Source organism: Dipodomys ordii, unplaced genomic scaffold (assembly GCF_000151885.1).
Source record: "Dipodomys ordii isolate 6190 unplaced genomic scaffold, Dord_2.0 Scaffold20, whole genome shotgun sequence".
Lineage (NCBI taxonomy): Eukaryota > Metazoa > Chordata > Mammalia > Rodentia > Heteromyidae > Dipodomys > Dipodomys ordii.
Window position 1 is genome coordinate 3685024 of NW_012267236.1, and position 23651 is coordinate 3708674.

The following is a 23651-nucleotide window of genomic DNA, read 5'->3' on the forward strand; positions in this document are numbered from 1 at the left end:
GGGGAGGGATAGTGGGACAACAACAAGGGAAGGGGTAACAATGATGGACAAGTAATGTACTCATTGCCTTATTCATGTAACTGTAACCCCTCTGAACAGCATTTGCACAATAAAATAAACTTCATTTTTATTACTTTGGAACTACTTTTGATATTTTTATTGAATAATTATTAAGATAATTTTTCTGAATTAAGAATATTATATATGCAAGAGAAGTTAAACAGAACCAACACTTAGAACTTAGTCATTTTTGTAGTTTTGTTTAAGCAATTTCAACTGAACAAATGAGAAAGAACCAGGTTGGATATGGTGGTATACATCTGAAATTTCAACACTCAGGGCAGTAGAGACAGGGAGATTTTTAGTTTGAGGCCATCCCAGGCTAAATAGAAAGCTATAGAATACAGTAGATAGTACAAGAGGGTATTGGGGGAGGGGGTGAATAAGCATATTATTACACATTTGAAATTCACAATAAGCCTCATTGTTTAGTACAATTAATACATGACAGTAAAGTCCTTTCTTTCTTTCTTTCTTTTTTGCCAGTCCTAGGGCTTGAACTCAGGGCCTGGGCACTGTCCCTGAGCTTCTTTTTGCTCAAGGCTAGCATTCTACCACTTGTGCCACAGCACCAATTCTTCTTCTGTTTATGTGGTACTAAGGAATTGAACCCAGGGCTTCATGCATGCTAGGCAAGCACTCTACCACTGAGCCACCTTCCCAGCCCCTGACAATACAATCTTAATAGAAAAAAAAAAAAAAAAAAACTATTGCTCAGAAGAAAATAACACTTTTATTTAACCTTATCAGTATATAGTTAGGACTAATTTTTCAGAATGTTATAAAGCTAATGCTCAAAAGGTCTCATGTATACAATTAGAAACTCACTCACTTTCTCACTGTCTCCCTAGTAGTATTGACATATAAATTCCAGGACTAGACTGATATTCTATTTGAAATATGACCCTGGCCCTTTTGGCTTTGGCTATTTTTGTTGTTTGTTTGTTTGTTTGTTTTTTTGGGGGGGGGGTCCGGTCATGAGGCCTGAGCTCTGGGCCTGGGCGCTGTCCCTCAGCTCTTCAGCTCAAGGCTAGCGCTCTACCACTTGAGCCACAATGCCACTTCCGGCTTTTTTCTTTTTGCTTATGTGGTGCTGAGGAATTGAACCCAGGGCCTCAGGCATGCAAGGCAAGCGCTCTACCACTGAGCCACCCTCCCAGCCCGGCTTTGGCTATTTTTGATATAGGATTTCTCTTACTGCCTGAGGTAGCCTAGACCAAAATCCACCTAATTATGTGTCCTGCCAGAGTTGGGATGACAGGTGTGTCCAACTTTTTTCTGGAGACATGGGGTCTTGCAAACTTTTTGTGCAGTTAAACCCTGAACGGTGATCCTTTGAATCTCAGTCCTTTGAGTGGCTTGGATTGCAGCTGTAAGCTGTTGTACAGATCTTTAACAATTTATTTATAAAGGTTACCCTGAAAACATATAATCTTATTCTTCAATTGAAAATTGACAAGAGCTCAATTAACTTTCTATTTTGAAGTGCCATACTTGTCTGATATTTTTGTTGTTGCTAGATTGTTGTGCCAGTACTGGGACTTGAATTTAGGCCTGTGTGCACTGACCCATACATTTCTTTTGCACAGTGCTAGCACTCTACCACCTCAGGCAAAGCTTCTCCAGCTTTAATTGAATATAAGCTTCACAACTTTCCTACCCAGGCTGGTTTCAAACCACAATCCTCAAATATCAGTTCCCTGAGTAGCTAGGATTATAACTATGAGCCACCAGCACCCAGCTTTGTGTTCTATAACTCTAGAAAGAATGCTTATTTATACTAACTTTTACACTTAACATTATCCAGTTAATACATATTGTAAATCTGGGGGGGAAAATGTTAGTAGGAGCATACAATTATAAAAATTAAAGATTATAATATCATTAAAGATGTTCAGAAGATCATTTGCTACCTCATAAGGTAGCAATAAGGTAATTTATTTAATTGCTACTACATAAGGCAACAAATATTCAGCAGATTACTTTAAAAATTACTTTAAAAATTGCTTTGGTGCTATCAGTACATGAGACCCTAGACCCAATTTGCCTACATCTACCTCCTGACTAACTACAGTTGTAGGTATGAACACCACACACAGAACTAAATTTTAAAAGATGGACAAAAATGGGGCTGGGAAGGTGGCTCAGTGGTAGAGCGCTTGCCTTGCATGCCTGAGGCCCTGGTTCGATTCCTCAGCACCACATAAGCAAAAAGAAAAAAGCTGGAAGTGGTGCTGTGGCTCAAGTGGTAGAGCGCTAGCCTTGAGCTGAAGAGCTGAGGGACAGCGCCCAAGCCCAGAGTTCAGGCCCACGACGGACCCAAAAACAAACAAACAAACAAAAGATGGACAAAAATCTCATTAAATCTCTTCCAATTGCTATCTTGCAATATCAACAGGTTCATTTATCAGGAAACTCAAAAAATAATAAATTAAATATTATATTTACCCATTTACATAGTGTCTAGTTTACACTAAAGAACCTTATCTGAGTATTATACGAAGCAGCTGTCAAGTTACAATGGGATAACTATTGTATTAGTAAAACATAATTACAACCAAGGAAATTCTTAGTCAATAATATTCTTAGTCAATTCAATAATGAGAATTAAGTGGCTACTTTTGAGACTTACATGTTTGTATTCATATCTATGTACATACATTTATAATTATCTCAAATATTATCACAGAATAGTAAAATGCATTTATAGAACTACAGGGTTTATTTATAAAATAAATACTTATGTCACTATGACAACTCAAGTATTTTCTCTTGCAATCATTCTTACTAAAGCCTTAGAATGTACAGAAAATTTCAGTAATATGGCTATAATATTAAATCTGTTGGCCTATTCCCTGGCATAGTACCTTAATAGGAGAAGGTGTAAAAAAATAACTCAAGCTGGGTGCTCACGCCTGTAATCCTAGCTACTCAGGAGGCTGAAATCTCAAGATCGCAGTTCAAAGCCAGCCCAGGCAGGAAAGTCTGTGAGACTCTCATTTCCAATAAACCACTAGAAAACCAGAAGTGACTCATGTCATAGAGGGCTCACCTTGAGCTGAAGAGTGCAGGGACAGTGACCAAGGCCAGAGTTCAAAAAACAAAAAGCAAAACAAACAAACAAACAAACAAAACTCAACCTCCTAGGTGCTAGTGATTCACGCCTATAATCCTAGCTACTCTGGAGACTGAGATTTGAGGATCATGGCTCGAAGTCAACAGGGGCAGGAAAGTCTGTGAGATTCTGATTTCCACTAAACTACTAAAAAAGCCAGACCAGCAGTGGAACTACTCAACAGGTAGCCTTAAACAAAAGAAGCTCGGGGACAGTGCTCAAGCCCAGAGTTTCAGGGCCAGAATGTTAAAAACCAAGCTACAACCCAGGCATTGCTGGCTCAAGCTAGTAATCCTAGCTACTTAGGAGGCTGAGATCTGAGGATTATGGTTCAAAACCAGTCCAGGCAAAAAAGTCCAAGAGACTCTGATCTCCAAGTAACCACCAAAAAACTGGAAGTATAACTGTAGCTCAAAGTAGCAGAGCACTAGCCTTGAGCACAAAAGCTCAGGACCTGAGTTTAAACCCCACAATGAACAAAAAATTTAAAAAGCTACTTATAACAGCTATTAGGGTGATACAAAGAAGCCCAACATTGTAAGCACAAACCCAGAAAACTACACGGACATACAGTCACATAGAAGAAGAACTTATTATCAGCTGAAGCTGACAGGCTAGCTCTCCAGGGATAGAGAGTAGCAGCCTGCTCAGGCAGGCTGAAGGCAGAAGGGGCTGGGTGTCAGAAATCTTTTGTAGTTGCAGCTGGACACTGGAGATGTTGGACAGCAAGGGAAGAACATCCTATAGCTGACACCTGGCTGGGGGGGGGGGGGGGGGGGGGGGGGGGGGGAGGGGGAGGGAGGGATTCTTTATCTGGCATGTAGTTGGGACAAAACATTCTGTATCTGGCACATCGTATATTGGACATGTCACCAGGTCAGGGCATCTTGCAGCTGGACGCTAGAAATAGCCTTTGCCTGGAATAAGGCATCCTGAGTGTGGTAGTAGCATGTTGCTGACACAGTTGGGGCTGGGGTATGTGCAATTTGGGTAGGAGTGGGCAAGTGTGGCTGGGCCTGGCTTGTGGATGACCCACGATGAAGACCGTTTACCCAAAATATGGTTGAATATGCTAACAAACAACTCTACATGAGAGCCACGTTTAAAAACAAATCCAGGTGGGCACCATTAGCTCACCCCTGTAATCCTAGCTACTCAGAAGGCTGAGATCTCTAGATCATAATTGGAAGCTGCTAAGCTGGAAGATATGATGCTTATCTCCAACTAAGTGCCCTAAAAGCCAGAAGTGGAGCAGTACCTCTGGTGGTAGAATGCTAGCCTTGAGCACAAAACCTCAGGGACAGCACTTTGGCCCTGAGTTCAAGCCCCAGGACTGGCACAAAACAAACACACAAAACTCAAGACTTTACAAACTTTGAATGTTTACTTACAAGCTATTATAGTTATCTCAAACATTATAAAGGAAAAACCAAGATTCCAAGTAAAAGACATAGGAAATTTCAAAGCTTGGTATGTATAATATAGATGATTGGCTTAGAGAACCGTAAAAGAAAGTGACACCAAATATAATGCTGTTCTCTTCTATATAACATTAAAAGTATACTGGGGTGGGAAAGTGGCTCTTGCATGCATAAGGCCCTGGGTTCAATTCCTCAGCACCACATAAGCAGAAAAAGCCAGAAGTGGTGTTGTGGCTAAAGTGGTAAAGCACTAGCCTTGAGCTGAAGAGCTGAGGGACAGCACCCAGGCACAGAGTTCAGGCCCCACAACTGACACAAAAAAAAAAAGGTGAAAAAAAAGAAAATGTCCCTTTCCATTTTGCTGCCTAAGTAACAGACCATTATTAAGGGACAGCTTGTTTTTGAGTTTCACTATGTTACCCAAGCTGTCTTTGAACTCCTGGGGACTCAAGGAATCCTGAGGACCTGGGATTATGCACACATGCTACATGCCTAACATACAGCTTTTTATATCTTTTCTCTAATTTATGATTCTCACCACCTAGCAGTAAGTCATTAACTTTTATTTTGTTTAGAAAGTACTAGGATTTGAGTTTAGAGTATGATAAGCATAATACACCACTTGAGCCACACTGCCAATCAAAGTCACAACTGTTAAAAAAAATAATGAAAGTATATGAAACCAATAAAGACAGGATGATCTGACAAGTTGATTTTTCCTTCAGTGCAAAACACAAAGGCAATTCTTTGCCATTATTTGACCTGTATTTTAAACGGAAATAACTCAGAACAGGGAAAGCAAATACAGTGCAAACATGGGAACAATATTTGACTAAAAAGAACATTTTTCACATTATTCAAGAAGTTCCTGATAACAAAACTAATCATCAAACTTAAGACAAAATTAATTTAAGATGTCAACTGTTCCATCAACATTCTATTGTAGCTACAAAAAATAAATGTTGAATCTTCTGACTTCATAAAAAGGTTACAGGATAAAATGCAACAAAAACCTAAATGCAACAATAGTCCATAAACCCAACAATTTGGCTTCTAAGATTCTACCCTGTGGGGATTTCTATAAGCCTCAAAAAAGTCTGAGGCTATTACAAACTGAAGGTGACTTACATACCACCCACTAATAAATGGTCAAATACATACATAACATCTGTATACAATGGACAACCAGAGATATAAATGTCAGTGACAGACATTAACTGACACTAGAAGATGTCTCTGACATCAATACTTAGTGAAATTGGCATCTATTTGTATAGCTAGTACAAAGTAATTGCATTTTAAAAGAATTCCGCTAACTACAGATATATGAGAAGTAACTGCAAATAAATGTTTTGAATTATACAGACACCTTTTCTTTGTACATGGTGTGTGTGTGTGTGTGTGTGTGTGTGTGTGTGTGTGTGAGAGAGAGAGAGAGAGAAAGAAAGAGAGAGAGAGAGAGATCTATGTACGAGAGTTAAAATAGTATGTATCAATGGAAAAAAAAAAAAAATCTTCCAGAGAGCCATTTAAAAAATAACTATTACAGACAAGTTCAGGAAGAAGAAGTTAAAGACACTACCTCAAACGGTTGGTATAGGTATCAACACATGTCTTCATTTTGGCCAATAATGTACCAACAGAAGTTTGACACTCTGTTTGTTCTTCCTCTTCTTCACCATTCTCTGTCGAAAGAGGCAATAATAGAGGCACCATAGATGTACAAGAAGCAATCGCCCGGAGCAATTCCAACAGAGCACGATATAACGGCACATGTCTTGCCATATCCAGAACTGTAGGAGAAGAGTACAAGAAAAAAATGAGAACACATACACCTTACGAGTGGGCAACATAGGCCAAGTGTTGGTGGCTCATGCCTATAATCCTAGCAACTTAAAGAGGCTGAGATCTGAAGATCACAGTTCAAAGACAACCCTGGCAAGAATTTATCTCCAATAAACTACTTATCTTAAACTTATCTCCAATAAACTACTCAGAAAAAGCAAGAATGGCCTTATGGTTCACGTGGTAGAGTGCTAGCCTTGAGCAAAAGGAGCTCAGGGACAGCTCCCAGGCTGAGTTTAAGCCACAGGACATGCAAAAAAAAAAATCCATAAATAAATAAATAAATATTTAAATACTTTAAAACTGAGTAAAGCTGGCACCAGTAGCTCACGCCTATAATGCTAGCTACTCAGGAAGCTAAGATCTGGTTCAAAGCCAGCCCGAGCTCAAAAGACTGTGAGACTCTAGTCTCCAATAAACCACTCAGAAAACAGGAAGTCGTGCTGTGACTCCAGTGGTAGAATGCTAGCCTTGAGCTGAGGGAGGCACCCAGGCCCAGACCAACAACAACAACAAAAAAAGCAATTTAGTAGGCATTACAATACTTGACTACAGAACCACAGCAACAAAATATGGTAATGTTTAGAAGACAGACTCTTCCACAAAGAGTGCTAAGAAATCTGTACATGTAGCATACTGAAACTAGATCCCCATCTCTCAGTACAAATATTAATTCAAAATGGATCAAAGATCTAACTGTAAGGCTGAAACTCTGAAGCTACTAGAGCAAACTGTTACATTCATATACTTTACTTTCTAAGAAAGACAAATAATTAACTTGATTATCTACAGGTCAAAACATCTATTGACTTGAGTGTCTGCCAGGTAACACTGGTCTTGGGAATCAAAATACACACAAGATAAACTTACAACAATGCTTTGCTCATATACAAATCTTTCTTGGTGTCTGCTAAAACAGAAGGTCCTCTGAATAACTATCCTCTCATATGGTCTCAATTCTATGCTATGACAAAGATTCTCTCTATACCTATTCTCCATCTGGCTACTTTTACTTCAAAGATGTCTCTGTGCACTTTTGACTTCTAGCCACTAAGCTACATTCCCAGTCCATTTAGCTCTTTATAAGAAGTCTAATCTGCAAATGTATCTCTTTAAGCTATTTCTATTTATTTTCTTGAAAGGATACACATTTCCATACTCTGAAAACAGCACTAAAATTGTAAATATTTTGTAACACTTTGAGCACCACCAAGTGCAAGTAATTTAACATGAATGCCCTCGTACATAGTGTTTATTTATTAATTTTTATGTGTGTTTATGTGTGTGCTCACGTGTCCATTTTCCCAACAGTTCTGAGACTTGAATTCATGGCCTCGCGATGTCACTGAGTCTTTATTTTTACTCAACATTAGTGCTCTACGCTTGCCTTGCATGCCTGAGGCCCTGGGTTCAATTCCTCAGCACCACATAAGCAAAGAGAAAAAAGCCGGAAGTGGCGCTGTGGCTCAAGTGGTAGAGCACTAGCCTTGAGCTGAAGAGCTGAGGGACAGCTCCCAGGCCTAGAGTTCAGGCCCCAGGACCGGACCCAAAAAAAAGATTAGTGCTCTACAACTGGAGTCACAGCACCACTTCCAGCTTTTTGTTGGTTAATTAGGAGGAGAGTTTCATGAATTTTCCTGCCAGGGCTGGTTTCAAACCATAATCTTCAAATCTTAGCTTCCTATGTAGCTAGTATTTCAGGCTTTTATTTGTTTCTTTAAAAAATACAAAAAAGTGCATTGCTGGGCATCGGTGGCTCATGCCTATAATCCTAAGTACTCAGGAGGCTGAGATCTGAGGAAAGCAGTTCGAAGCCAGCCCAGGCAGGAAACTTTGTGAGACTCTTATCTCCAATTAACAAAGGGGAGAAAAAAGCCAAAGTGGTAGAGCACTACCCTTGAGCAAAAAAAGCTCAAGGATAGTACCCATGCCAGAATATCCAGACCAACACACAAAAAGAAAAAGAAAAAAGAAAACCGAGGGCTGGGAATGTGGCTTAGTGGTAGAATACTTAGTAGTAGAGTGGTAGAAAAAGCTGGAAGTGGCACTGTGGCTTAAGTGGTAGAGTACTAGCCCTGAGCTAAAGAACCTCAGGGACAGAGAGCCCAGGCCCTTAGTTCAAGCCCCAGGACTGGCAAAAAATAAAAAAGATGCAAAGCATTTTTTTAATGAAAGTAAAATGAGATAAAGGGGATAGTCTGAAGTAACGTTTTTTGGCCTATTAACAGTCAAACATTCCCAACAGTCAAACAATATCCCCATCTAGTGGCCAGTAGAATAATTACAGGCTTACTAAATACAAATTAAATGTGAACTACACAGAAGAAAAAAGCTATTGGAACAATAAATGCTGCTTTCAGATTTACATGATCATGCTAAGTGGAAGTCAAAATGTTGCAAGATAAATTAGAATGGACACAAACTTTATATAAAGGTTTTCTAGCCAGATACCCTGGCTCACACCAGTAATCCTAGCTACTAAATTGGCTGAGATCCAAGGATCACGGTTCAAAACCAGCCTGGACAGGAAAGATCATGAGACTCTTACCTACAATTAATCAGCAAAAAGTTGGAAGTGGAACTACAGCTCAAGTGGTAGAGCACCTAAACTCTGAGCAAAAACTCTTCAGGGAAAACACCCAGGTCAAGCCCTAAGATTGGAACGATAGATAGATAGATAGATAGATAGATAGATAGATAGATAGATAGATAGATAGATAGATAGATAGATAGATAGATAGATAGAGATAGATAGATAGATAGATAGATAGATAGATAGATAGATAGATAGATAGATAGATAGATAGATAGATAGATAGACAGACAGATAGACAGATAGATCCCTATTATTAATATTCTTTTATTAATTTTATTTTTCTTTTTCTACTTTTTATTTTTTATACTGTATTTTTTCTAGCAGTTTTTACTCATTTTTTAAAATCTTCAATTTTATCTAATATTTATCTTCTTAACTTCTCTTATTTATACATTGCTTTTCTTCATTTTTCAACTGGAGTTTTTGGGGAGGGGGTCAGTGGTGGGGCTTGAACTCAGGGACTATACACTATCCCTGTGCTCAAGACTAGCACTCCACCACTTTGAGCCAACACGCCACTTCCTCTGTTGCTTTTGGTTTTGTTTTTAATCTCTTGTTAGTACACAAAGATAGACAAGAAACCAATGTAAAAGAATGCAGAACACAGAAATATGCCCACATGAGCTGGGAATGTGGCTTGTGGTAGAGCATTGCTTAGCATGCACAAAGCCCTAGGTTCAATTCCTCAGTACCACATAAACCAAAAAAGCGAAAGTGGTGCTATGGCCCAAGTGGTTAAGAGTGCTAACCTTGAGCAAAAGAAGTTCAGGAACAGTGCCCAGGCCCTGAGTTCAAGCCCCCAGGACTGGTTTTTAAAAAAAGAAAAGAAATATGTCCACACAACTGTAGCCATCTGGTTCTCAATAAAGGCACCAAAATCATAACTAATAAATGGTGCTAAAAAGACTGAGTATCCAAATGTTGACAATTGAAACCAGATTCCTATTTCTTACCCTATATACAAATCAATGCAAATTGAACCAAATTCCTTAATATAAATCCTGAAACTTTGAAACTACTAAGGGAAAGCAAGAGGAAGAACTTGAAGACATAACAAACAACAATATTCTGAACAGAATTCCAATAGCTCAGGAGATAGCAAGAACTGACAGGTGGGAACCTGGGGTATTAGCTCAAGCAGTAGAATACATATCTAGCCAAACTGAGACCCTAAGCTCAGACCTCAGCATCATGACAAAAACAAAACAAACAAAAAAAGACAATTCCAAAGCTTCTACACAGTAAATGAAACAATTAACAAACTAATGTGGCAGCCCACAAAGACAGGAGAAAAATTTTCAATCTACTACAAAAACCCAAAACAACGTAAGGTCAAGGCATGGTACTACATGCCTGCAATGCTAGCTCTGTGGGGAGCAAATTGGAGGGTCACAGATGAGAGCTAGCCCAGGCAGAGAAATGTTAGCTGCATTTCATCACAGTGCACACCCACGTCAGGTGAAATACACCTATAAATACGTAGCTGTGTGGGAAATGTAGGCAGGAGGATCAGAGCTCAAAGTTGGCTTCAGAAAAATTATGAGACTGATAATGCATAATATAAAATTTTTAAATAAATAATAAAACAAAAGTTAAAAGAACTAGGGATGTGGTTTAAGTAGAAGAGTGCTTTTCTAGCCAAGATCCTGGGCTCATATATTAGTACCAACAAAGATGAAAAATGTAAAATACAAAATACGGGGCTGGGAAGGTGGCTCAGTGGTAGAGTGCTTGCCTTACATTCATGAGGCCCTGGGTTCGATTCCTCAGCACCACGTAAGCAGAAAAAGCCTGAAGTGGCGCTGTGGCTCCAGTGGTAGAGCTCTAGCCGTGAGCTGAAGAGCTGAGGGACAGTGCCCAGGCACAGAGTTCTGGCCCCACAACCCGCAAAAAAAAAAAAAAAAAAAGTAAAATACTGCTTGACCTTACTCCTTCAACTAAAAATGATAAAATGTGTGAACAAAAATCTTTTGCCCATCAAGATACTTCAAAGGAGTATTACGGTGATTTACCAGAGTCATTCCGTAAGTATGAGGACATGGCAGGGATGAGGCAGGACTGGCTGAGAAGTTCCAGCAGCACAGAAGGCAAGGCATTGCTGTTCTGTCCTCTACTCTCAGGAGATGATGACGCTTCTCCATTTACTGCACCACTGACAGGGTTTATGTAACTTGCAAGAACCTAAGAACAAAAATTATTAAAAGGAGATTGTATTTAGCTTCCCTTAGATTACAAGTCTATACTTTGCTAGACATTCAAACTCAATACTCAAAAACATATCTAATATCCAATGAACGACATGTTTTGAAAAAAAATTTTCTGCTTGACTTTTCAAAACGGAATGATGTTTTGCTTCAGAGTATTGCTTACAAAATATGTTTGCCCTTTATATAACCACAGAGAAGCAATCAATCTAAGGACTAAAAAATGTAGAAGCACTTCTTATATTATTTATGATTATTTTGAGGACACAGGCACATTAAAAAATGATCTATCATTCTTGAATTGCAGAAAATAACACTCAAAAAATGGACTGACTTCCATTAGCCCATGTGGGAACTGAGGCTAAATACTTTTTCATGTATCTTTACCCATTTCTTTCTTTTTTTTTGTCGATTGTGGGGCTTGAACCCTTGGTCCAGGTATTGTCCCTAGTTCTTCAGCTCAAGGCTAGTGCTCTACCACTTGAGCCACAGCACCACTTCCGGTTTTCTGAGTGGTTTATTGCAGATAAAACTCTCCTGGACTTTCCTGCTTTCCTGACTCAACTGACTTTGAACCATTATCCTCAGATCTCAGCCTCCTAAGTAGCTAGAATTACAGGTGTGAGCCACTGGCATTCTCTTTACCCATTTCTATGCTAAGACTTTCAATCCTGGCTAAACTTGCTTGATTCTAGAAATAAATGATAATTAGAGACACAAAAACGGTAACAGGGAAGCCAGGTACTGGTGGCTCACGCCTGTAGTCCTAGCTACTCAGGAAGCTGAGATCTGAGGATCACAGTACAAAGCCAGGGAAAGTCTGTGAGACTCTTATCTCCATTTAACCATCAGAAAAGCGGAAGTGGCACTGAGATAGTGGCTGTGGAAGTAGCTGAAGTAGTAGAGTGCTCGCCTTGAGCTGAAGAGCTCAGGGACAGTGTCCACGCCCAGAGTTCAAGCCCCATGACTAACAACAACAAAAAAAAAAGTAACAGGACTAGGGATGTAAGCAAAACTTAAAAAGATTAGAAGTGAGAGCCCAATCCTTGTCCTATGACAGCTTAGAATATACTGGGAACCAGGATCAAAAGTAAGCATGCCTGAAGAGCTGAGGGACAGCGCCCAGGCCCAGAGTTCAAGCCCCACGACCAACAAAAAAAAAAAAAAAAAGTAAGCATGAAGTAGCTGAAAATGAGTTAAATACATCATCACTAATTTAAAATTAATATAATATAAATCAATAATATTTATCACAGGCAATATCAACTGAACAAACATACCTGCAGAAGACAGGTAACATGTTCTTCTTCCAGCCTCTGTTTAGTTAAGGCCTGTTCCACATCCCACCCAGAAGCTGTAGAACCTGTACCAAAGCCAGTCCCTTTGGCCCAGTATAGCTGTTGTTCTTCTGTTGATGTAGGATTATGAGAGCTTGACACCTGTGGCTTGTATTAGTAATAATAAAAAATTTATTAAACTTGGTTTTCATCAAAACCCTATCAAGGGGGCTGGGAAGGTGGCTCAGTGGTAGAGTGCTTGCCCCACATGCATGAGGCCCTGGGTTCGATTCCTCAGCACCACATAAAGAGAAGAAAAAAAAAGCCAGAAGTGGCACTCTGGCTCAAGTGATAGGACCCTATCCTAGAGCTGAAGAGCTGAGGGACAGCACCAGGGCCCAGAGTTCAGGCCCCACGACCAACCCCCCCCCAAAAATAAAAAACCCTACAAATAAACCTATCAAACAACTATTGATTAGCAATCACATACATATATGCATACATACATACATATATCCCAAAGAAATGAAAACTAGTACTAGAACAAACATCTAACAATTCAGCCATGACTCCAGATTACCATTTTGCTGGTTAACTGACAGATCAAGTCTCAAAAGACTTTCTGCCTAGGATGACTCTAAAATTGATCCTCTAGGTCTTAGATTCCTATGTAACTAGGAATATAAGTGTAATCGATTAGATCCAGGATGTATTAACATGTACACTTCTTATATCTAATGAAGAAACATCCCTTTTGTATCAACAATAATTTTTATTATGACTCCATTGTCATGAAGTCATATACACCTTTTTTTTTTGGGGGGGGGGGAGGAGGGTGGTGGTCAGTGCTTTCCAGAAACCATGATCCTCCTGATTTTGATTTCAGCCTCCCAAGTAGCTAGGATTACAAGCAAGAGCCAACAGCGCCTAGTTAATGCTGGTTTTCTTACTGCACTGCAGGGTTACTACAGTTAGCAATAATATATAATGTATTGTGTATTTCAAAAGATCTAAAAGAGAAGGCTTGGAAGGCTCTTATTATAAAGAAATGGTAAGGCAGAAGATAAGCTAATTAATGACTAGATCATAACATAATGCTGCCTTGAGAACCATAAATATGTACAATTATGTGCTGATTTTTTTTTTTGGTAGGTCGTGGGGCCTGAACCTGGGCCTGGGTCCTGTTCCTGAGCTCTTCAGCTCAAGGCTAGCGCTCTACCACTTGAGCCACAGCACCATTTCCGGCTTTTTTTTCCCCTGCTAATGTGGTGCAGAGGAATCAAACCCAGGCCTCATGCAAGGGAGGCAAGTATTCTATCACTGAGTCACCTTCCCAACCCCTGTGTATCGATTTTTTTAAAGTTCTAAATTGGCTGCTTCTCTCACTATGAGTGTTTAATAAATAATAAAGGCATTGATCTTTGTTTTCTACAAACAGGTACTGAATATATATTTTACATATAAAATACACCATATGTGTATACACACACACACACACACACAAACACACACATTTTTTGGTCATGGGGCTTGAATCCTGGGCCTATGTGCTGCTCCTGAGCTCTTCAGCTCAAGGTGAGAGCTCTGCCATGTGAGCCATAGCACCACTTCTTGTTTTCTTGTGGTTAACTAGAGATAAGTAGCTCAAGGATTTTCCTGCCCTGGCTGGCTTTGAACCATGATCCTCAGATCCCAGCCTCCTAAGTAGCTAGGATCACAGGCATGAGCCACTGGGGCCTGGCATATTTTATATGGTATCTATTTAGACTTAAGCACATAACATTTTTAAACTGTACAACACAAAATTTTCACTTTAGTTCAATGTACTATTAAAGTGATTTACCATTACATACATACAATTCATACTTTATAAGGTTGAAGAAATATCACATGTAAGAAAATCATGTATATACAAACACACATATGTACATACACACACAGACTTGGGTATCACTCAGCAGGCTTGTGTTTATACTTATACAAGTAAAATCGTTTCACGGTGAATTTTAATACAAGCTAATATGCATTTCTTTCTTTAAAATTGCCTCCAGTACCCTTATCAAAATAAAGTAGAACTATATCACACTTCTGGACTGATATGGGAAGAAATTATATTATTGCACTGTTGCATTTTCTAACTCATAGGAGATAAACATATGCAAAGAAATTCCAGCATTTTTATTAATTTTTTTGTTTATGTGGTACTGAGAAAATGAACCCAGGGTCTCATGCATACTAGGCAAGCACTCTACTAGCCACATTTCCAGCTGAAGCTTTTTTTTTTTTTTGGTCAGTCATGGGGCCTGAACTCTAGGCCAGGGTATTGTCCCTCAGCTCTTCAGCTCAAGGCTAGCGTTCTACCACTTGAGCCACAGCGCCACTTCCAGCTTTGTCTACTTATGTGGTGCTGAGGAATCAAACACAGGGCCTTATGCATGCAAGAGAAGCACTCTACCACTGATCCACATTCCCAGCCCTGAAGCATTTTAAAATATATTTTCTTTTTTTGATTAATACATAGGTCTTTTCTTGTTTTGATGTTAGTCTCATAGTTACATGGATTACAATAGATTTTAATATATTGACAATACATAATATATTATATTCTCATAAAGCACAATTAAGCTACTACTTTTAGTATTTTCTATAACCTCAATGAAGTTATCTAGAAATAACCAGAGTTTAGTTGGTTATTTGGTTGGTTGTTTAGTCCTTTTGTTACTGTCTTACTGCACTGGTTAGAACTCATCAATCAATAAAGAATGTGAGTCTCTAAAATTAAATAAGGAAAAAAGGGTATCACAACTAAAAATTCATAGTATCTTAGCAAAGAGAAAAGCTTAGTAAGGTGTTAAATATCTTCTTTCAAGGAGATGAGTTAATCTGTGATTTTTCTGAATAAGTCTCTAAAATAGACCAAGATAAGGAAACCTACCTCTGTTTGATTGAGGGTAGAGTTTGGAACTCGTGGGGCATGGTGGCTCAGAGCAGAGAGACAGACAAGAATGAGATGCAGTGCTCCAATTTCCAATGCCATCCGCCTTAGAAGCACACCATCATCCGTTGTCAAAGGTGTAGCACTAAATAAGCTACGAAGGACATGGAAAGGAAGGGTTGGAAGCACGTTGGCGGATGGAGATTGGAGGATATGACCTAGATTGAAAAGAGAAAAGGAGTCAAAATATTAAAAAATAAAAAAATTAAAGCTACAAACAAGGGGTTTTGCTGTTATTGTTGCTGGTGTTTCCTTTTCGGTCTTTTTTTTTGGGGGGGTGGAGATTAGGGGGATACAGAAAGGTAGGAAGGAAGGGCAATGCAATATGCTATGAAACTTGTGGGCAGGGATATGAGGGGAACAACTAGGGGAAAGGAAGAATGACATTGTCCAAAGAAAGAAATGTACTCATTACCTAACTTATGAAATGGTAACAGCTCTGTACAACACCTTAATAATAGCAATTAAATCCTACAGCCAGGTGCCAGTGGCTCACGCTAGTAATCTTAGGAGGCTGAGGTCTAAGGATCATGGTTTGAAGCCAGCTTCAACAGGAAAAGTCGTCAAGACTCTTACCTTGAAATAACCACCAGGGTTGGGGGAAGGCAAAAAGTAGAGCTGTAGCTCAAGTGGTATAGTGCTAACCGTAAGCAAACAGCTTAGGGACAGGGCCCGAGCCCTGAGTTCAAGCCAGAGAACACAAACCACACAACACACAAACACACACACACACACACACACACACCCCACATACTTATATAAAGACTACAGATGAATAATTATATAGAATTATATTATAAAATTTATTAAGAAACAGACTAGCACAGAGAGAATAGAAACAATCTGAAATTTAATAAAAACTAGTGCCAGGAAAAGCACTTTATAAGACTTTTTTTTTTATTTTTGGTTAGTCATGGAGCCTGACCTCTAGGCCTGGGCACTGTCTCTTAGCTCTACCACTTGAGCCATAGCACCACTTCCGGCTGGAGCCTGACCTCTAGGCCTGGGCACTGTCTCTTAGCTCTACCACTTGAGCCATAGCACCACTTCCAGCTTTTTCTGCTTTATGTGGTGCTGAGGAATTGAACCCAGGGCTTCATGCATGCAAGGTAAGCACTCTACCACTGAGCCACCTTCCCAGCCCCTGTAAAACATAAATTCTGAAAGCAATTTGAATACTTATGATAAGTAATAACTAGAGATTATCAAAATTATGACAAAGTAAAACTGATCACTAAAGAGAAGGGATAAGTTAAGAGAGATGGGTGACAATGTTGTCAGATACTTTGTACTCATATTGTTTTGTAGAAAGGGAACTTCTTTGTACAACTACTTAAAGATAATAAAAAAATTTGGAAAAAATTGATCACTAAAAAATAATTCAAAGTTTCTAAAAACAGTAAGAAAATAACTGCTTAACTTGGAAATCATTTTCACATAAAAGACAATGAACAGTTGAAACAATTCCCTTTTTTAGTCAGAAAGAGGTTCTATGTTAAGTAAAAAATGGTATCTAAATCGTGGATGAGGCCTATGCAGAAAAGGTACAATCATATCTTTCAAGAAATACTCTTACATATTCACTAAGAATAAGTCTGAAGTATCACAAAGGCAATTCTTTTTCTGTATAGGAGCATGCTTACTGTCATTAACAGTCTTAAATACCATGAGTCTCTAGCTACTTAAATGTACCTTGAATGTTTGATGCCTTAAGTATTTTAAGATATATAATTTTATTGGATTAAATATAATTTGTGATATAGGGTTTAACAGTGTGGTTTTTTTTTGGGGGGGTGTCCGTCATGGGACTTGAACTCTGGGCCTGGATGCTGTCCCTCAGCTCTTCAGCTCAAGGTGAGTGCTCTACCACTTGAGCCACAGTGCCACTTCAGTTTTCTAGTGGTTTATTGGAGATAAGAGTCTCACAGACTTTCCTGCCTAAGCTGGCTCCTCAGATCTCAGCCTCCTGATTCGCTAGGGTTACAGGCATGAGCCCCCGGCCCTGGGCACAGTGTGGTATTTATAAACAATGCAAGAAATAAACTTTACTAAGAATATGATAAAATAAAAAAGAAAGTATTACTCTTTTGGGGGGTCAGTCACAGGGCTTGAACTCAGGGCCTGAGCACTGTTTCTAAGCTTCTTTCGCTTAAAACAAGCATTTTACCACTTGAGCCACAGTGCCACTTCCAGATTTTCTGAATAGTTTATTGGAGATAAGAGTCTTAAAGCCTTGCCTGCCTGGGCTGGCTTTGAACTACGATCCTAGACCTTAAGAGTCCTGAGTAGCTAGGAGTATAAGCATGAGCTACAGGCACCTGGCTGAAAGTATTACTCTTTTGTATAATAGTATTAATGTAATTGTCATTAAACAAATAATTCAACATGAAGATAACCCAAACAAAATTCTACTTTTGCTATGGTATTTAAATCCCTTCTCTCCCTTTCACCCTACCCCTTCTCTCTGATCTTCTCCTCTCTCCTCCTCTGCCAGTAACAATGCTAAGCCAGTGGAAAGCATCATTTTGGTTTTCTTCAATTACTGTTTTTATTACATAGCTTACTTTACTATAATATTTTCTGAACAAATTCTTTTCAATCTATTTTACCAGATTCACTTAAAATTTTTTTTAAAAAGCCAGGCACCGGTGGCTCACGCCTGTAATCCTAGCTACTCAGGAGGCTGAGAGCCCGGGCAGGAAACTCCAAACTCCATGAGACTCTTATCTCCAATAAACCACTAGAAAACCAGAAGTGGTGCTGTGGCTCAAGCGGTAGAGCACTCGCCTTGAGCTGGAGAGCTGAGGGCCCCACGGCCGACAATAAATTAAACAAACAAATAAACCTTTCATGCTGCTACTTTGTTTAACATGTATAAAGTTCTTAATAAACCTGTAAATCTAACTCTAAGACTAATTTTTATACAAATTCTCATTGGCTAATTTCTCCCCTATGATATTATATTCTCAGCTTCCAAACACCACTGGGACTATTCCATTTCTGAAATGCAAATCTAAATCTCATTTTCCAAGACCCCACCAAAAATTATCTTGGTCTTCCATCACTGGATAGAGCCAAAAAATAGCTTCATATCTCTGAGCCTCCATAATACTATATATGTATGCTCAGGCTTTTTATAATTTGGTAAAAATTATGTACTTCTGCACTGGTATGACTGATGACATTAGCTTCTAGAGGGTAGATCTACCTAAATAACCCACGCAGCAGTATTTTGGTTTTCTGGTGTTACTGAGGTTTGAAGTCAGAGCCTTTCACTTGCTAGGTAAACAATCTATCACTTGACCCATGCCTCCAGCCCAATAGTTTTGAAAGAAATATTCGTTCTTTAGGATTTATTATGTCTAATAATAAAAAAAAGGAAAAAAGCCACCATTATCAACAAATCAGCTAATAGTTTTGCTATGAAGGAAGTGAATAACTTCAGCCATTCTACTTGTGTTAATATAATTAATAAATATACTTACTTCCTTCTCCATCATCTGTTACTCCCAAAACCAGACGAAGAAGGCACTGGGCATGTTTCCTTTCTTTCAACAATACTTCAGCATAACCCGGAAGACGAAGAAATAATCCAAAAGCAGCCAAAGAATGGGCAGGTATGGGAGACATCGTCTGCACTGCTGACTTGATAGGTGGGGGCTCAGCGGCAATAGTTTCTGGAGCTTCATAAACTAATTCTCCTGACTGCTCAATAGTCACCCACTCAAACTGATCACTATCTTTTGGCTTTTCCTGAGTAGTAGATGTTACTACTGGAGCACTCACCTATGGGAGGAATACAGTATGTTTGGTTATTTGTATGATTTAACCTTAAGTTCAAATTTTAAACAGCTGACTTCAATATAAAAGCACAACAATCTAAAGATTTAAAGGAAATCAAGCCATTTAAAAACATCCCAACACTTATGGCAAGAGTATGATAGTATCTGCAATTATTTCTATGTTACAAGATGTATTTTCCTTGGTGAAATTAGTTACGTATATATTCTTTGAGACCTTTTAAATATCTTCTCACCAAAGGTTCCTTTATTTATTTTTTTATGTTTGTGCCTGTCTTGGGGCTATTCTTGAGCTGTTGTGCTCTACCCTTTTGAGCCATGGCTTCACTTCTGGTTTACAGCTGGTTAAATGGAGATAAGCAGTCTCAGGAACTTTTTGGCCCAGGCTGGCTCCCAACAGCAATCTTTAGATGGCAGCTTCCTGAAAGGCTAGAATTACAAGTTTGAACCACCTGTCTTCTCGTTTAGTTTCCCTTTTTTGTTGTTGTTGTTGATGGTCAAGGGGCTTGAACTCAGAGGGTGTGGGTGCTGTCCCTGAGCTCTTTTACTCAAGGCTAGCACTCCACCACTTTGGGCCACAGAACCGCTTCCAGTTTTCTGGTAGGGTTGCTGCTTTATTATAATCAATGAAGTATACTATACTGAATTCTGATTTAGGAAAATAATTTTTATTGAGCAATGATAATCTTCAAAATGTTGGAGCTTCTGGGCTGGAGAGGTGGCTCAGTGGTAGAGCGCTTGCCTTGCATGCATGAGGCCCTGGGTTCGATTCCTCAGCACCACATAAGCAAAAAAAAAAAAAGCCAGAAGTGGTGCTGTGGCTCAAGTGGTAGAGCGCTAGCCTTGAGCTGAAGAGCTGAGGGACAGCGCCCAGGCCCAGAGTTCAGGCCCCAAAACAAAATGTTGGAGCTTCTGCCTAATTTTTTTTTTGGGGGGGGGTGGTTTCTGGTCATGGGGCCTGAATTCTGGGCCTGGGCGCTGTCCCTCAACTCTTCAGCTCAAGGCTAGCGCTCTACCACTTGAGCCACAGTGCCACTTCTGGCTTTTTTCCTTTTTTCTTATGTGGTGCTGGGGAATCGAACCCAGGGCCTCATGCATGCAAGGCAAAGCGCTCTACCACTGAGCCACCTTCCCAGCCCCGCTTCTGCATAATTATTCAAGTACTTTTTACAGTAAGAAAGTTAACTCATTATAGAGTTAACTCATTATCTTATCAGTGACCTTAAGACACTGATATAGCTCTACAAATGCAAACTGTAAAACTGATTGATTTTTATACAAATTTTCATTGGCAAACTTCTTCCATCCAATATTATATTCTCAGCTTCCAAACACTGTTGGGACCATTCCTTCTTTCTGAAATACAAACATAAATCCCATTTTCCTTAATTTAAAATTTTAAATAGTCTTAAATTTTAAATAGTAGAATACCTTGGCTAGGAGTGTGACTCAGTGATAACAGTGCTTGCCTAGCATGCAAGAAGCCCTGGATTCGATTCCTCAGTACCACATAAACTGAAAAAGCTGAAGTGATGCTGTGGCTCAAGTGGTAGTGTGCTAGTCTTGAGCAAAAGCAGCTCAGAGATAAGAAGCTCAGCAACAGTAAGCAGGCCCTGAGTTCAAGTCCCAGGACTGGGAAAAAAATTAAATTAAAAAATAAATAAATAGTAAAATGAGTACATATTTTGGTGTGTGGATCCAAAGAAGATATGCTTAAATATTAACCCAATTATCTGCGATGGTCCTTTGCAAAAATAATCAAGTTAACAAGAGGCAAAACTGGTTTAAAGAGACTCAATTCAATGACCAGTATCAATGAAATCAGTAAGAATAATCTATGTCATTTACAACTCCTAATATTCTGGCCTTCCTCCTTATTCATTAAAAAAGAAAAAGACAAGGACAGCACATGTATCAATGGGAGTAACACAAGTGAGCATAAATACAGGTTAAAACATATTTTATGAAATTAGCTAACCTGAAAGTACAGCTAAGATAGAAGTCACACTTAAAAAGGAGTATAGGAGTGGCACTATATACTACTATTTTACTTGTCTATTTCTAATAGTAGCTACAATTAATATCACATCGAAAAGAAGTACAGAAACAAGAATGCTAGCATGACAGAAATAAAATCAAGACAAAGTGGCTTTGTCTTCCAGATGTCTTCGGTATCAGCTAATCCTCACAATACTCTATACAAGTGACTTAGAGAAAGTTACCCAGTGCTCAAAAATTGCAATGCCAAACAAATAAATTGCTGTGGCAAGGCGATTTCACAAAGGTGAACGCCAGTTAAAAATCCAAGAATAAAGGGCTTCCATATGGAATGATATACTGCATAAGGGATTTTATCTTACCTGTTGAATTACTTCAGGATACAGCATGGGTAGCCTTTCTGCAATAAGAGCAAGCCCACCCATTCCTGCAAAAACTTGTAATGGTGATTGAATGGGACAGGTTTCAAGTAGAGATTCATCCAATATCCCATCCATACACTCATCACTTGGAGTGAGAGCTTCATCTTCTGGGCAATTACCAAGTAAGTCTCCATGATCTATACAACAAATCATTAAAAACAACAAGAAAGAATATGTTTGTAACATTATTATAAACCACTGGTATCAAGGCTTTCTCTATACACAACAAAAGAACATAAATACCAGACGTCCAGATATGGCTAGATTAAAGCTAAGTATGTAATAACCTTTAAGTTACTTCTGACACAGCCTTCCATAGTTTTCATATTCAAAACATGGTTCATGGCCAGGCACCAGTGACTTACTGGTACTTACTCTAATTGTAGCTACTCAGGAGGCTGAGACCTGGAGGCTCACAATTAAAGTAAGCCTAAGCAGAAACATCCACAAGACTCCATCTCTAAAAATAATCAGAAAAACAAAAGGCCAGACTGGAGAAATGGCTCAAGTGGTAACACCAGCAATGAGCAAAGCTAAGCTGAGAAAGGGGGAAAAGTCTAGAGTTCAAACCCCAGTAAATAGGAGCGGCGCTGTGGCTCAAGTGGTAGAGCGCTTGCCTTGAGCTGGAGAGCTGAGGGATAGCGCCCAAGCCCAGAGTTCAAGCCACACGATCCACAAAAAACAAAACAAACCCCAGTACAGGCAAAAAAAAAAGCGAGAGAGAGAAGGAATCTTAGTAATATACTTGGCGTATGCTCTAAAGTTTTACAATAAGCAAAATTGTATGACAAAGATTTCTCTTACTGAAAATTCAGAATTATACCATGTTGGTTGATGTTTAATTGGCCGATGAAGAAAACCAAAAGGTTAGTATTGCAACCCGCAGCAGACATTATAAATTTTGTAAAAGTAGAGGAATACAATTCTGCTGACAAAGTGAAAAAAAGGAATATACTGACATTTACTAAAAAAATAAAAATAGCTACTAACTAAAGTATGAACTATAACGATAAAGACTGAAACTTTCTGAATATCCACAACCATACTCACTGCTTAAACAATCAGAATATTTAAAGAAATGAAGAACATTTAAAATTTCATTATAACCATAAAAATAGCCAAAAGACATGCATTTTAATATATTTAATGGAAAATATAAGTAAGAAAATTAAAAGAGAAAGGCACTAGTGGCTCATGCCCATAATCCTAGCTACTGAAAGGCTGAGATCTGATGATTGCAGAGCAAAGCCATCCTGGGCAGAAAAGTCCCTGTGAGACTCTTAGCTCCAATTATTCACTCAGAAACTGGAAGCAGTGCTGTGGCTCAAGTGGTAGAGTGCAAGCCTTGAGCACAAAGAGACTCAGAGACAGTGCCCAGGCCCTGAGTTCAATCCCCTAGTCTGACCAAAATAATAATAATAATAATAATAAAGATAGGAAAATGTGTGATCCTAATTCTGTATGAGGAAAAATGTTTATGAGCATGAAATACAACTCAATATAATTTATCACTAAAATGTAATTTAGTATTATTACTGTGACTATAAAATGACAATTCAAGCTGAGCTCACACAAGTAGTCCTACCTACTCAGGAAGCTGAGATCTTAGAATACTGAATCAAAACAAGTCCAGGTAGACAAATGCAAGAGATAGTTATCTCTAATTAACCAGTAATATGCTGGAAGTAAAAGTGTGGCTTAAGTGGCAGAGATATAGCCTTGAAGAAAAATGTTCAAGGACAGTGCCCAGCCTCTGACTACAAGCCCCAGTACCAGCAGGGAAAAAAGAAAAAAAAACAAAGGGAATGAAAGGAAAGAGAGGAAAGGGAAGAGAGGAAAGGGAAGAGGGAAGAGGGAAGAGGGAAGAGGGAAGAGGGAAGGGAAGGGAAGGGAAGGGAAGGGAAGGGAAGGGAAGGGA

The 23651-nt window shown here is 39.1% G+C and overlaps 1 protein-coding gene across 1 annotated transcript in view; it reads right to left on the reverse strand.

Moving 5' to 3' along the window:
• Birc6 (baculoviral IAP repeat containing 6) overlaps positions 1-23651 on the reverse strand; it is a gene marked incomplete at its 5' end in the record, with an annotated part of 230437 nt that overhangs the window by 27784 nt on the left and 179002 nt on the right. The window contains 6 exons of the mRNA XM_013013525.1: positions 6179-6389; positions 11050-11218; positions 12522-12686; positions 15454-15671; positions 18999-19299; positions 21674-21870. Coding sequence (XP_012868979.1) covers positions 6179-6389; positions 11050-11218; positions 12522-12686; positions 15454-15671; positions 18999-19299; positions 21674-21870 — 1261 coding nt within the window. The remainder of the gene's footprint in view (positions 1-6178; positions 6390-11049; positions 11219-12521; positions 12687-15453; positions 15672-18998; positions 19300-21673; positions 21871-23651) is intronic.